This window comes from Zosterops lateralis (assembly GCF_965231275.1).
Source record: "Zosterops lateralis genome assembly, chromosome: 4".
Classification (NCBI taxonomy): domain Eukaryota; kingdom Metazoa; phylum Chordata; class Aves; order Passeriformes; family Zosteropidae; genus Zosterops; species Zosterops lateralis.
Window position 1 is genome coordinate 64200427 of NC_139765.1, and position 14151 is coordinate 64214577.

The 14151-nt window shown below is 35.3% G+C and overlaps 1 protein-coding gene across 3 annotated transcripts in view; it reads right to left on the minus strand.

Moving 5' to 3' along the window:
* Positions 1-14151, minus strand: part of CACNA2D1 (calcium voltage-gated channel auxiliary subunit alpha2delta 1) — a 362095-nt gene that overhangs the window by 151252 nt on the left and 196692 nt on the right. For all 3 annotated transcript variants that reach the window (XM_083859087.1, XM_083859086.1, XM_083859085.1), the window contains exon 6: positions 681-810. In XM_083859087.1, coding sequence (XP_083715213.1) covers positions 681-810 — 130 coding nt within the window. The remainder of the gene's footprint in view (positions 1-680; positions 811-14151) is intronic.

Below are 14151 nucleotides of genomic sequence, written 5' to 3' on the forward strand. Positions count from 1 at the left end.
CTTTTAAAAAAATATTCAGTCCCTTTGAATGCTAAAATGTCTTTTTATTGTATAAATATTTTTGCTTGCTGATAAGCACAGGGACTTATTTCCATCTTGAAAGATAAATACTTAATTTTGAAATACAATTAAAGAATCCTCATCAGTATATGCATATATAGATTACTTTTTGCATAGTTAGAAAGGCTTTATGTAAATTTTATGTCAGACTGTTACTGCAATTCTAGAAATGCACTGGATGTGCTACCAGCTCACACAGCATTTTATTTCCCTAAACTGTACCAGCTTATGAGATACTTAATGTTTTCAGAACTCATCTCTGCCTGAGGCCAAACAGTGTGTAAAGAAGAGCTGTCAAGAATTGTTTGTATTAAATATGAACACCATGGAGAAAGAATGGATCAGAAAATCATAATATGCAAGAGTTTTGTTTCACCTCCAGTTATATCTGTGAAGCGCAAATCCAATCCTAATGGACCTCTTCAGCTGTGGCACCTTCCAATTCATAAAATGAATCATATCCCTAATATGTCACATCTCTGAAGTAGCATTGAAAGAATTAAAAGTGGCAATAATAGCAAACCTGTACTAAAAATGGAGAAAAACACTGTTTTAAGAATGGGACATAAATAATGAGCTTAGTGTTAAAACATAAAATTACTTTCTTCACATATACTTACAGCCTTCATAAATATCTGTTGGTATGTGGACTGCTGCATGCTGGTAAGATGTTTGTCGTCGGAAAACAGGATCATCTTCAAATACTGGTCTGATTCTCTGGCTGCCAGATTCAGTTTCATTCTTTTCAGGCTTTTTAAAGAAAAAAATGTAAAAGGCAAAATATTAAAATGCGTGCTAAAAACAATGCCTCGCATTTTCTCTTTTTATGTAAAAAAAACCAAAATAAACATAGCTTTTCTTTCATTGCTGACATTTTGCATTTGTGTAAAAACACAATTAGTTTCTCCAGGTCAAGGAATATTTGTGTATAGTTTGCTTTCAATTTTGATTTATCCAATGCAATTCAGTGAAACGAAGACCTGCAAATGAAAAATAAGAGCCTAATGCCTTACACAATTAAATTTCATAACTGAATGGAATTTTTACACCCATAACACAAGGAAAATTCATTACCTTTTATTACGTGTAATAATTTGCACTAAATCTTAAATATTACTCTTTTTTTTCCTTCTGCAGATTATATTGCCAATCAAGAATCTCAAAATGATAACACCCATATACATTGCATAAACAGATTTTTCAGAAACTGTGGGGTCCATCCCAACAAGGCAAGGAAATTAAGCCTTCGAATTTCTGATTGAATTAGGTTTTGCTCATTGATTTATTTTAAGCACATCTCGGTGAAATCCCATGTACTGGCTCCGTCTGTCCAAGGGGAAAGGTCCCCAAACACTCAGGTGCTCACCACCACCTGTCTGCCTTGGGTTCCCCTCCTCTCTCACCTGTCTGCACCCTGATGCACATTTCTTGATTCCTTCCAATTCACTCAGTCAATTTGTAGTCTTTCTTAAACATTTTGAAAAGCAGAGTAGTTTTCTAACTTAATTTCCAAACCTGCATAAAGTGTGGAACCAAGGAGGTAGTGAAGGCCAAAGAGGAGGTGGGAGTGCCTTCACGTGTCTCAGCTGCAGCTGGAACAGGAGGCCCCATGCCATGAGGTGACTGCCACTTAAAGCAATAATACAGCAACTGTGATACTGAATGATTACTCAGACCAGCTATTGGAGGCAATTACAAGGATATTTTTCATACTATAGAATCATCAGCTTTTGAAAATGTGCTATGCTTGATAAATAGTGCTGACAATGAAGCACCTGATGGTCAGTCAGGCATGCGTGTGCTGAGGCCATTCTGTTTATTATCCTCTATCAAAGTATAGACAGATAAATTCTAGCTGATCCACAATGTCATGTAAAGAAACTGCCTATGTTTTCTCATCTGATTCCTCTCAAGGTTACAGAACAATGCCATTCTAAGTATAGATTCAAATGCTGCCTGAAGTAAGCAGCAGTCCTGGGTGGGTTTTAAAGAACTGTTTTCCTTTGGGAATACAAAGGGCAGTACTCATCTAACCAGTGACAGCGACCAATTTCAACAACCCAGCAGTGTTGTGCTCATCACTGCAGGCTGCCTTCATAGCGAATGAAGAGAAATAGGAGTGTTTAGAGTGCAATTCATCTTATCCTAATTAGACACCTATTTTCCCATGACATGAATCACACTTTAGAAGTGCCTCCTACATTTGATTGATTGTAGAAGTAGCTCTAGTGCAAATCACCTAGATGTAGAAGTCAGTAACACAGCTGTCTAGAATTAGGTGAGATGAATCTCACAATTCTACTACATTTCTGGAAGAAAAGAAGGTGGGTACTCTTTTTGACTACTTTTATGTAGCACAGCTGCTACATCTTATGCTGAGAAGTTTAATTTGTTGCTTAGAATTGAACCCCATTCTGAGCATGAGCAAGAGTTTGGGAGGGGACATAGCCAGCACAGCTGACTCAAAATGATCAAAGAGATATTACTTTCTAATTATATTCTACTCAGTATTACAAGCTCAGAGAAATGAGGTGAGAGGGGACATTCATCATTAAGGTGAAGTATTTGTGGAGCAACTTCTGTTGTCCTAAAATCCTACTTCCCAGGAAGTGTTTGGACATTGTCTGCTGTGGGAAGAATAAATCTTCTTTATTTACATTGCTTCAATGTTTGGATTTTTCTTTATCAAATTGTCATTATCTCAATCCATGAGGCTTTTATGGTCTTATTTTCTCACCTCTCCACTGCTGGAGGAAGGTGGTGATACAGGAGAATGTGACAGACAACTCTGTGGGCTGTGGGCAACTGGCCGCCACACAAGGCTCACAACCACTATAACTTAGTTTGAAGGGCGCAGACTAAAGCCAGGATCAGGAACAGTTTATGCACAGCATGATTTGAAATGACACAGCATTACGACAGATTCAGACAATGTAATTTGGTTCAATTTTTCAAAAGCTTTTGTTTTATTTGCTTGGGGTTGTTTTTTTTTTTTTTTTTTTTTTTTTTTTTTTTTTTTTTTTTTTGCTTCTGTATTATCCCACACATTTTTTCATGCCCCAAAACTGGAATGCAAAACATTACACAAATTCTGGAGTTCTTTTCACAAGTTATCTTTTAGCTTCACATTGCTCAAAGTAATGACTTTGGCTAATTATGCAAATACAATCCTAACAATCAATCATTCATGTGGCAAAATCTCTCTTCTGTTGCAACATAATTTGATTAAAAAGAACATTCCAACACTCTTATTTCTAAAAGTTAGTATGACTCCAACAACTCCAAATCCTCAAGGCTTTCACAGTGCACTTCAGAAAAGACTTGAGGATCATCAGGCCACATAACTACACTAAAATACCAGAATGAGTGAATGTCAAAAGATTTCTTTCAACTAAATTTCCACAATAAATATTTGAGAGGGAATGGATATGGTAAAAAGAGAAGGACCTGAACATAAAATCTAAGAATATCCCAAGTTGGAAGGGACTGACTAGTCAAAGTTCATCAAAGTTCAACTTCTGGCCTTACAAAAAAAATTCTAAAAAGCACATAATGTTCCATGCAGTCTATCCTAGCAGGTCTTCCACAGAAGTTTTTGTAATAAAATTTATTTAGATTTTTGCTTGAAATTCCTCAAGCATCACAATGTAAACTGATCATGATTCTTCTTTTTGATATTTCAACTTCATTCCAATTAATAAATACAATCTTTCAGTCTTTCCATTCACTCATATGCTATGAAAGAAGCTTCATGTCTATTGCCAAAATCTGATTAAACTTTGTTGAAATTGAAAACATTTAATTAATTCAGACTTGAACACCTTAAAATTTCCCCCTCCCAAAAAATTACTTCTCATATTTCTAACAGCACACCAAAGACACACAGGTCTCCCTGAAAAAGACTGTGACTGAGTCTGCTGTTATTCCTTCTGATATTCCATGACAATCAACCAAAAACTCTAAATCTAACTCTAAATCTAAAAACTCTTAATCTAAAAACTCTTCCCAACTTCATTATTGCAGGGCAGTGGATCTAAAACTACATAAAGAAATGCAGATGCTTTCACACTGCTCTTGTTGACCCTCATGGGAGTATTTTGTGATACTGAAACAACATACCAATGTGCCTAATACCCAAAGACAACAAATTACAAAATCCTTTAAAATTTTCAAAGTTACCTTCACACAGGAACAATTTTTTTCTAAAAATCTAACGGTATCTGAACTGGTTCTGTATGCAACAGGTAAATATCAGAACCATTAGCGGCAAATTAGTGCTGAACTCACTTAGGCCATTCCCTCCTGACCAGCAAGACCAACAAAAGCTGTATCAGGCCTTACACATTCAAATTTATACAGTAGTGGATCCTTCTACACAGAATAAATCTATTTGCAAATTTTGGAATTTCAAGAGGAAAAGGAATTATTAAAAAGGGAAATCTCAATGTTATTAATTATTTTACTCTGGCATTTCTATGAAAAGCCTGACAGATTGTGGTGTTGGTACAGTTTTATGCGCAGTTAAACTTTGTTTTCAGAAAAGTAGCAAAACACATATTTTGACAGAAAGCGATCCAGAGTGTGAATATAATTAAAATCCAACTCCAACCAATTTCTCTCTCAAGTCAGGAGCTGAAATGCAATCAATACTGGCACAGAAAAATCCCACAGGAGATACTAGCAGAAGCTTAATTTTCCATCTATTCAAACCTGGCCTTCACTTATTGCATTACATTGTTACCTACCACTGACAGTCAGCAAAATAACTCACTCATTTTGCTGCAATGAATTTCCAGACCGATTTCTTCCTCTCTTGAGAGGTAGATAAAATTCATTTCTCTTTTCAGTTCACATTTGTGCTATAAGGTGCTTTTTTTTTTTTTTTTTTTTTTTTTTTTTTTTTTTTTTGTTAAATAAATAAGGTTGGGTTTTTTTCATATGCCTACTATTCACCATCAGGATAAAAGGAAATTGATATAGCAGCTAACACTCAAGAAATGAGGGCTTTTTTGCAGCTATTCTTTGTGATTATTTCTAAATGACTTTTGGCATCATCTCCAATAAACTGGAGGGTGCCTTCTGCATCTTATTTATAAGCCCAATGCACAACAGAAATAATGCAACTTCTCTCTAGAGGGCTTTCTGAACATAAATTAATGTATTTACATGAGTTAACTGGAACCCTTATGCCAAGAAGTATTACTGAAAGATGTGTCTAGAAAAGAAAACATCCATATCCATTAAAACAAAATTGATAAAAATAATTTCAAGAAATTGTGACATAGTCTAGCTGCCCCTTTCACTGCAGCCAAACTTACCCTGATTCCTTTCCACAGCATTTAGTTACTTTCCATCATCACAGCTCTAAGAAGATGAGTGGATTTTCTATCTCTACTAATAATTTTTTGTTTAGTTGAAAAATACTGGTTTCTGTGGAAATGAGGTTTTTCCATTAGTATAAAATTCATTTTTGCTTTTTGCAGATGTTGGAAACTCACAACCAGAAAGCTAATGCTACTTTTTTAAAAAAAAACATTTATGAAACACACACACACACAAAAAAAAAAAAAAAAAAAAAAAAAAAAAAAAAAAAAACAAAAACAAAACAAAACACACACACAAAAAAACTCCAAACAAACAAAAAACCAAACAAAAACAAACAAAAAAAAAAAAAAAAACACACCAAAAACAAAAACAAAACAAAAAAAAAACCAAAAAAACCAACCACCAATTGAAGCAATCTCCAATTGTTTTCCAAAATCAGATTCTTCTCAGGAACAATGTTGCTCAAAGCATCATAACAGGTTTAACATCACGATGAAAGAATAAAAGTAGATTTCATTCAATTCCTGAGCTGATATCCAGCCAGAAACAACGACACCTGCCTGATTTCATATTTATGCAAAACAGACAGGAATCGGTTGCCAGTATTTTCCATTGCCTTCCTATTCAGGCACTGTGTTCTACACAAAACCACACTGTCCCTACCATTTTAGAGAATGAAAGTAGAGATTATAATTATAAATGCTGTGGTTTTAAGGACATCAAAATTCCTCCTCTGTGATTCCTTCCTGTCTTACCTTGCAGAATTCCAAAAGCTTTATATTTTCATCTCTAGGTTTCGGCCCAGTTTTTATTTATGAATATCTGCTGAAATTTCTAACTGTAAATTCTTAATCAATTGAGGCTCACTTCTGTTATTTCCTTCTCAGAACTACTCTGTACAAATGAAACTACAACATACAGAATAAGCACAGAATTTCTCCTATGCTCAGTTCTGTACTCTTTTTTATTTTTCTGTTTTCGTTAGTTTTGCTCTTTTCCTGTTTTTTTTCCTCCCTGAGGAAAGTAATCCAGTAGAACGACACACACAGCCCCTCTGAAAATGCTTGTGGCCCCATTAAAAAGTTAGACCATAACAGAGATAGTAAAATGGGATGTTGCTTGAAGCACATAGCTCAACAAATGCCTGCAGCAAGCAAAGGCTGGGGACAGCTCTTCTAAGGACTAGGAGTTAATTTTGAAGAGCAGCTAGAATGCATTTCTAATAGCCACAGCCTTTTACTGCATTTTAGATAATGTAATGAGTGCACTGTCTTCTGAAAACATTTTTTATGTCCTTTTCACTAGCTGTGATTTTCCAGCTGCAGGAAGACTGCCGAGTGCATTCAGGTGGTTGTGACAGAACTGTGAAGAGTTTATTTTGTTTTCACTCTGTGTCAGTGGGGGACTGTGGTCTTCACTTTGCAACATGATCATTTTAAGTGTCTGCTTAATCTACTTTCTACTCTTAGGGACAAAGCAATTGAAAGTTTTACAAATAAAAAAAAAAACCCAGTTGGCTCAGAACCAAAATATTTTTCTGTTATACAATAGGGAGGTGTTAAATGTAAGAATATACACCTAGGCATATCCACATATATAAACATAGCAAAATATATTTATTTTTTCAAATATAAGTAGAGTCTTGGTAGCTTCAGAAAGGGAACTAGAAGGGAATTTAGAAAGGAAATAGTTTATATTAGCATCTGTCAGTGTGTCATTCTCAAGGGCCATTATATTTAATAAAGATAAGAGTACCTTTCAGTGCTTTTAATGTATCCATATGCTTCTAATGCATCAATTAGTTACTGTAAGTCAATGATAAAACTAATGGAACTCTGGATTGAGTAACGATATTTAAAAAAAGATAAATTCCTTACAGAAGTAATTTTATTTCCAGTGTTCTGCCAAGTGAGTAATGTCAGTATGTATCAAACATAGAGTCAAAATAATTTAAAAGTGTTTGCCTCTTAGGCAATTTTTATAATGCAGCTCTCTTTTCTCTATGATAATTTCTAAACAGCTACCCACAAGCTTGTCCCTGTCTACTGTATACAAGACTATATGATATTTTATGGATGGTGCAAAACCATGTGGGGAGGTTATGCATTTATCTGACCTTTATAGTTCACAGCTTCTGATGAGAACTTTTAAATATGCACAAAACTATCATATATCTCAAACCAAATAGTGTTTTCTTTTTATTTGTATTTCAACCTATTCACACAATTCAATGCATCATGACTTTGGTTTCATGAATAAATGAATCCTTGATGTAATTAATTGATCAAATACATAGACCTGGAAATTTGGGGATGGACTTTTTAGCGGGGTCTCTTGAGACATGACAAAGGGTAATGGTTTACAACTAAAAGAGGGTCGATTCAGACTAAATATAAGGAATAAGTATGGAGAGATGAGGGTGGTAAAACACTGGGACAGAGAGAAGTGGTAGATACCTCCACCTCTGGAAACATTTAAGATCAGGTTGGTTTGGGCTCTGAGCAACCTGATCTAGTTGAAGGTGTCCCTGCTTATTGCATGGGCTTGGAGTAGAAGAACTTCAAAAATTACTTCCAGTCAAAACTATTCTATGATCCTGTGGAAATATTGTAGCATTTCAATGAATTATATTCTAGAGAAACAAATGCAAATGTTTGGGTTTTCCCAATTTCTTCAGGTGGAAAGTTTCAAAATAGAAATCCAAGTTTCTGGAAGTCCACTTCTGTTTAAAAGAGTTGAAATTACACCTATGAGGGTGCCCTAAATACCATCATTCAGGTAATTATATATTTCTGTAATTTTCCTTATTTCTGACAAAAAGGAACATCCTTAACATATCATTTTTCAATAAGCTAAAAAACCCCTTAAAATTAAAAGGTAGTAATAAAGGAATTAGTGAAAATTTCTTTTTTAAATTATCACAGATTATATGTGACCTTCACTACAAATCTACACAGAGTCTTCGGTAGTTATATCAGTATGCAAAAATCCTTTTCTGTCCTGACCTATTTTCTGTTGAGCTATGATGACAGGTAAAATGAAATGTGTATTTAAATATTTAAGCACATAAGAAATCTAAGACTTATTTTTCTTTCTAAAGATAAATGTGACTTCCCCACCCCAAGGTCGGCAAAAAACCTCTCCAATCCCCCCAGCATTCCAGGGATGATGGAGAGCTGCCTCATAATGACATCAGGACCCCTGGATCCATCTCATCTGTTCCCATGGACACATGCATGACTGACTAGCCTCAGTGGTCCCTAATTCCATCCCCTCCATCCATGAAAGTTCAGGCAAATATCTCCATATCCCTTCTGGGTTATATATCCTGGTCATGAGTTTGGGAATCATGACATGTAATCCCACCTGAACATCCCACCCTGGTCCTTTTCTACAGGGGGGTGATGGTCTGGGAAAACTCAGGGGTTTATGTCCAAGGTGTTCACTAGGAGTGATCTTCCTGCCTGACCATAAATTATCAGGGGTGGCACAGAACCACCCACAGCACTGAGTGTAACAGTGGCTTGACTGGGTAAGAGAACATCATTAGACAATAGTGGGAATACAGGTTCATATTAGAAGAAACAAAAATCTCCCTTTAACTGATTGAAATGCTACTAGGAGTTCAGAGAAACCCAGTTAATTATTGAACAAACAAACAAAAAAATAATTTAAATTTCCTGGAGTGAAACATCCCATGAGAGTACTCAGACATATGTAATAAAATAAAATAAAAATATCCATTGTTGACAAAAGTCCGTGAAATACTTAGTCATCTAAATTTCAAGACCAAAATTCACTCTAGAGAATTTATATTTTTCATACATCACCCAATTAAATTTCAAACTAGAAACTGTGCTTCTCTTATTGGAATAAATTACCCTGTCTACCTTTTACTATCCCCACATCTGATTAAAGATCATATCCCTGGAGAACAAGAACTGTTAAATCATCTTAATGCTTCACTGGGAATTAGTTATAATACCAACTGAATGTGAACATTTAATTAATTTGATTTTTTTCATCTGATACAGTTGTCTTTGCCATGCTTTGCTAAGCCATCAACTGATCCTGTTTCACAGTTCATTCTTATATTCAATCATACTGGCAAGGTCTACATTTTGTGCATCCTGCAGCATATTAATTTATTTTTGCTCCTTTTTCTTAAGTTGTACCATCTTCTGTGTCAATAACAACATAAATAACAGCAGAAACCTGCTTTGAGAAGAAGGTTGGTCTACATGACCTCCAGAAGGCCTCCTAAACTATTTTTCCCCCACTAATGGGGCTTATACAAACATCACGCACTAATTCATGGTTGCATAAATTTAATGCGGCTTTTCACTAATTAAATGACATCTGTATCTAGGCAGACAAAGGCTGTAGGTAACACTAAACCATGCACTGGCCCATAGATCACAGCCTTTTCCTACAGACTAAATATTGTATCATAATTTAAATAAAATGCCAGAACACTGTGTAAAACTATTTATATGACTTTTAAAAATGCTTGCATGGTGAAATCCTAACAGTGAAATAATGTAGAAGAATACCATTCACAGGAACTAAGGGAAAGTCTGAGAAAAATAATCTGCCCAAGTAAAGAAGCATGTCAGAAGAAAGCAAACAAACAAACAAACAAACAAAAAATTTAAAAATAAATAAATAAAAAAAAAAGTACAACCAAAAGAAGACACTTGTCAATCTGTAGATTTTGAAAGAGTTATTAAAAGTTCAGCAAATTAAAATATTAATGTAAAAGGTCAGCTGAAGTTTGAGTTCAAAAGTTTTTAGATCTGGACAATGTGATTTCCCACTGGATTTATTTTCAATACACACCATAAAGAGAGCTTCAAGAACACTTCTGACACACTGTTTTACACACCAACACTAAAAACTTGGGAAGATTTCAACTTTGTTGATGATATGATATGATGATATGATAGTCTTCTTCAATCTGTTTTTTGCCCACCTATTCTCCTAAAACACAAAAGGGACAGAACATGTTGAGAATGGCTGTGTGGAAAGGCCAGGGAATGTGATCTGGCCCTTTGCAGATCGCAGCTGCTGGCTCAGAAATGCTCCTATTTGCAGTCAGGGGCAGGGCATGAACAGGACCTGCATTTCATCACCTACACTACACTACACACCACATCCCCACAGAGAACTCCCTTTAAATATTAAAATATTGTAAGTGGTCCTTTCCAGGATTCTCGATCTGACTTGGAATTTTCAAAGCCTACCTCCACCTTCCATCAGTCATATGAAAACATCAGATTGAGTAATTTGTTTTGTTTTGTACAACTTAAGTTATACAAAATAAACCCACAAGACCCACACTTTTCAAAACAACACATCAGAGCACTCATACAACCTTGGGATCTGTAATCAGGCAACAAAGTGCTTGCTAAAAATCACTGCCTCAAATGCTATAAACGTCCTGTGACAAGTTCAGCTTTTGGTGCTGCTTTTATTTACCAATAAACAATTACACCGCAGTCACGGCGATTGTTATCACTCATGCATTTGATATTAGTAGGAAATATCCTGAAGCAAGAAATCTTCCATTAAACTGATGAATCACCAGCTTTAGGGCTGAATTCTGATCTTTGATGTGGCATAAACTCAGCCTCCATGGGGAGACTTCAAGCACTGCTCTTTGGGGCAAATTTGCCTCCAAGGTAGGATTCTCCGCATTAAGAACAGCCTCATCTTTTTTAGGACACTGGCAACTACAGTTATCACTCTTGCCATTATTATTTCATAACTCTGTTTCACAGGTAGGAGATAGCTTTGGGGCAGTCATTTATTTCATTATCATGTATTTTTCATTTCAAGCTTGGACATATATTCATTTGGGAGAAGGGAAGACTTGCACAAATTTGAATAAAGGAGTACAAACCTGACACCTACTTTTTAAATTATAATACTGGGGAAAAAAGAGGAAACAAATCCTGTGGCAATAGATCACTATAATTGAAATCGGAAGCTCAAAGGAATGCCTTTTTTTCCCTGTGGCTGTACTCAAGCTTACCTGCAAGACCTTGAAATGGCAAGACCTGAATGTTTCCCAGTAATACTTAGCAAAAGGAACACACTCCCTTTTAAACAATGCAAATACTCAAAAACTACTTTTACTAAAGCAGACAAAATCAATCCTGCCCTCACTATCAGTTACAATGATTTCCAAAGAATGCCATCCAAATCACTCTGTCAGACAACAGGATTCCTGATGTGAGAGAGAAAGGAGTTCAGCAAGAACACTCAAATTTTCCTAAAAAATATAGAGGCCAAAATACCTTGAAATTACTAAAATGAAAAAGTCCTCTTGTATATAAAGAATGATGAACAGATGAAAGACAAAAACAAAAAAATATGGTTTTCCTGGTAAATCACTCCTTCCCATATATGAAAGATAAAACACTGCGTATTGTCTTGTAACAGAATTCACTTCTATAACAGAATCTTCACTACAGAAGGAAGTGTGTATTTTGGCCATAAATAATATTTTTCTTAAACATCACAATGCAAAAGAAACAACACTCTGCGTGCAAGTAACTTGATACATTAAAAAAAGATAAATTATGGATCTACCTTTTTATGTCAGTTCATTTTAAAACATGTTAACTCAAATTAAACTATTTCAACATATGTACCAAAGTATGTTCAATGCTATCTAGAATACAGTAAGTTATAAGAGAAATATCTAGGAATATGTTGCATATTTGAGCAGCACAGGAAAGAGGCTTGGAATCCTCTCAGGAACCAAAAAAGTACAACAACTAGGAAGTTCTTTCAGAAATGGAACGAGTAAGGGAGTCTATTTGAAAACATCAAATTTTCTGTCCTCATTTCATAAAATGTTTGGTTTATTATAGACTTTAAGTATTAATTCTAAACAATACATTCCAGTACCAAAAGACATAGGTTCATTTTCAAGATATCTATTTAATGAAGATGAAAATATAGTTGAAAAATACAACATTTACTACAGAATGGAATTTTTTTTTCTAATGAAACTTCTCTAAGGTTATCAAAATGTTCCTTACACGGGTCCATCAATAGTCCTACTCTAACAGTCTTTCATAATAAAAGATATAATTTATACTACCACAAATTTCTTTCCCTCTCATGGTCTTGGTCAGTATAGGTTAGTCTACCCTGTCAAAATGTGTCCTCTGTCTATATCAAAAAAAGGCCAGAATAAGGCATTTGTCCGTGCAGCTAATACCCATTACAATGAGGAACCAAAACAAACAAAAATTCAATAGAATCCATGCCATATTGCTAAGAATCAGAGTATCTGGCACAGATGCAGCCCAAGTTCTCAAAAAATTCAAATTCAAAATATCTCCAACAAATACTCAATTAATATTTCAATCTATTTACAAAGCCCACTTTAGTATCATCATTCTCCAAGAATGTATAAAATTATATCTAGAACAATTATGTCTATGTTTTCCAGTGAAATTTTCACATGCTTAATTCTACCACATACCATCAAGAGATGACAAATAGAAAACATGAGAACTAGGTATGTAAATATGTATAAATACTACTTAATATGACATATGTAATATCTTGGGGTGGTTAAAAACCTTAGGTAGGTTTGGACAGAGAAGAAACTAAATCTAAAAATAGCTGCAACTTACACACATGAAAAATAGCAATCATAAAGATAAGCTCTAAATAGGTATGCTGCATGTGCAACACCTACTTGTCGGCACCTTATTGCAGGGGTGTGCAAATCACAGTTATTGTGGAGTTGTCTAACTTAATTTTCCAACCTCTGTGACATAGACTTTGCCCATTTACTCATCATAAATGAGAACAACAGAAATTCTTTATGCCTCATTAAAAAAAAATCTTCAGTATCGAAGCAGTAAAAGACAAAGAGAAGATGAAAAGAAATACAACACATCATAGCTGTGACTGTAATGTCAAACCACATTGTTTGTCATACAGTGAAAGCAGAGGGAATAAGAGACCTAAGAGAACTAAGGAAGTTAGCTGGTTTCTCTTGCAAGGCTACCCTATTGCAAAAGGAAACTAGATACTCTACAGCTTAGAACTTAAGCTCATCCTAAATGATTTGAGAAAAAATTCTTATTGGAAACACTTATTCTTTACTGTCTATGAAATATTGTAAAGTTAGTAGCTTAGCTTAGAAAAAACCTGTTGTTTTGAAGTCCACCATTAGCTAAATCCAGATAGTAAGATATTGATTTGGTTATTTGCATGTTGACATCCAGACACAGTGAAAGCACAGAGACAGAACTACTCTTACATATCCAGATTAAAAGCGAGATTTCTTAAGGTTCTGTCTTATCAGAATCAGGTTTAAAAACCTTGAAAAGCCAGAGGAAATCTGTATTGCTGGATGACATGCAAAAGCAGTCCCTCTCCCAGCTTTCTGTGTAGTGTCAGGGCCAGTCATGACAATTGTTCTCACTCAACTGGCAGCTGTGGACGTGCAGAAATCTGGTCTTTCAGTCTCTAGAAGTCTTTTTATACCTGTCACCTCTGAGACTGGATCACTGGAGTCCCCCATCTGTCCCACCTCAGCTCCTGATCCTCTTCCAAACTGACCACACCCCGGTGCCATCTCCCCCTCAAGAGTTCTGCCTGACCCAACACGCAGCTCCTGAAACACTCATGTACAGGGGACACTTTTGTTTTCTGATGTCCAGCTATAAAAAACGTAAACTATCATGTTTGTATAAATTCCATTATTCTGCCATTTTCAATGTATGTTATAAGGGGAAA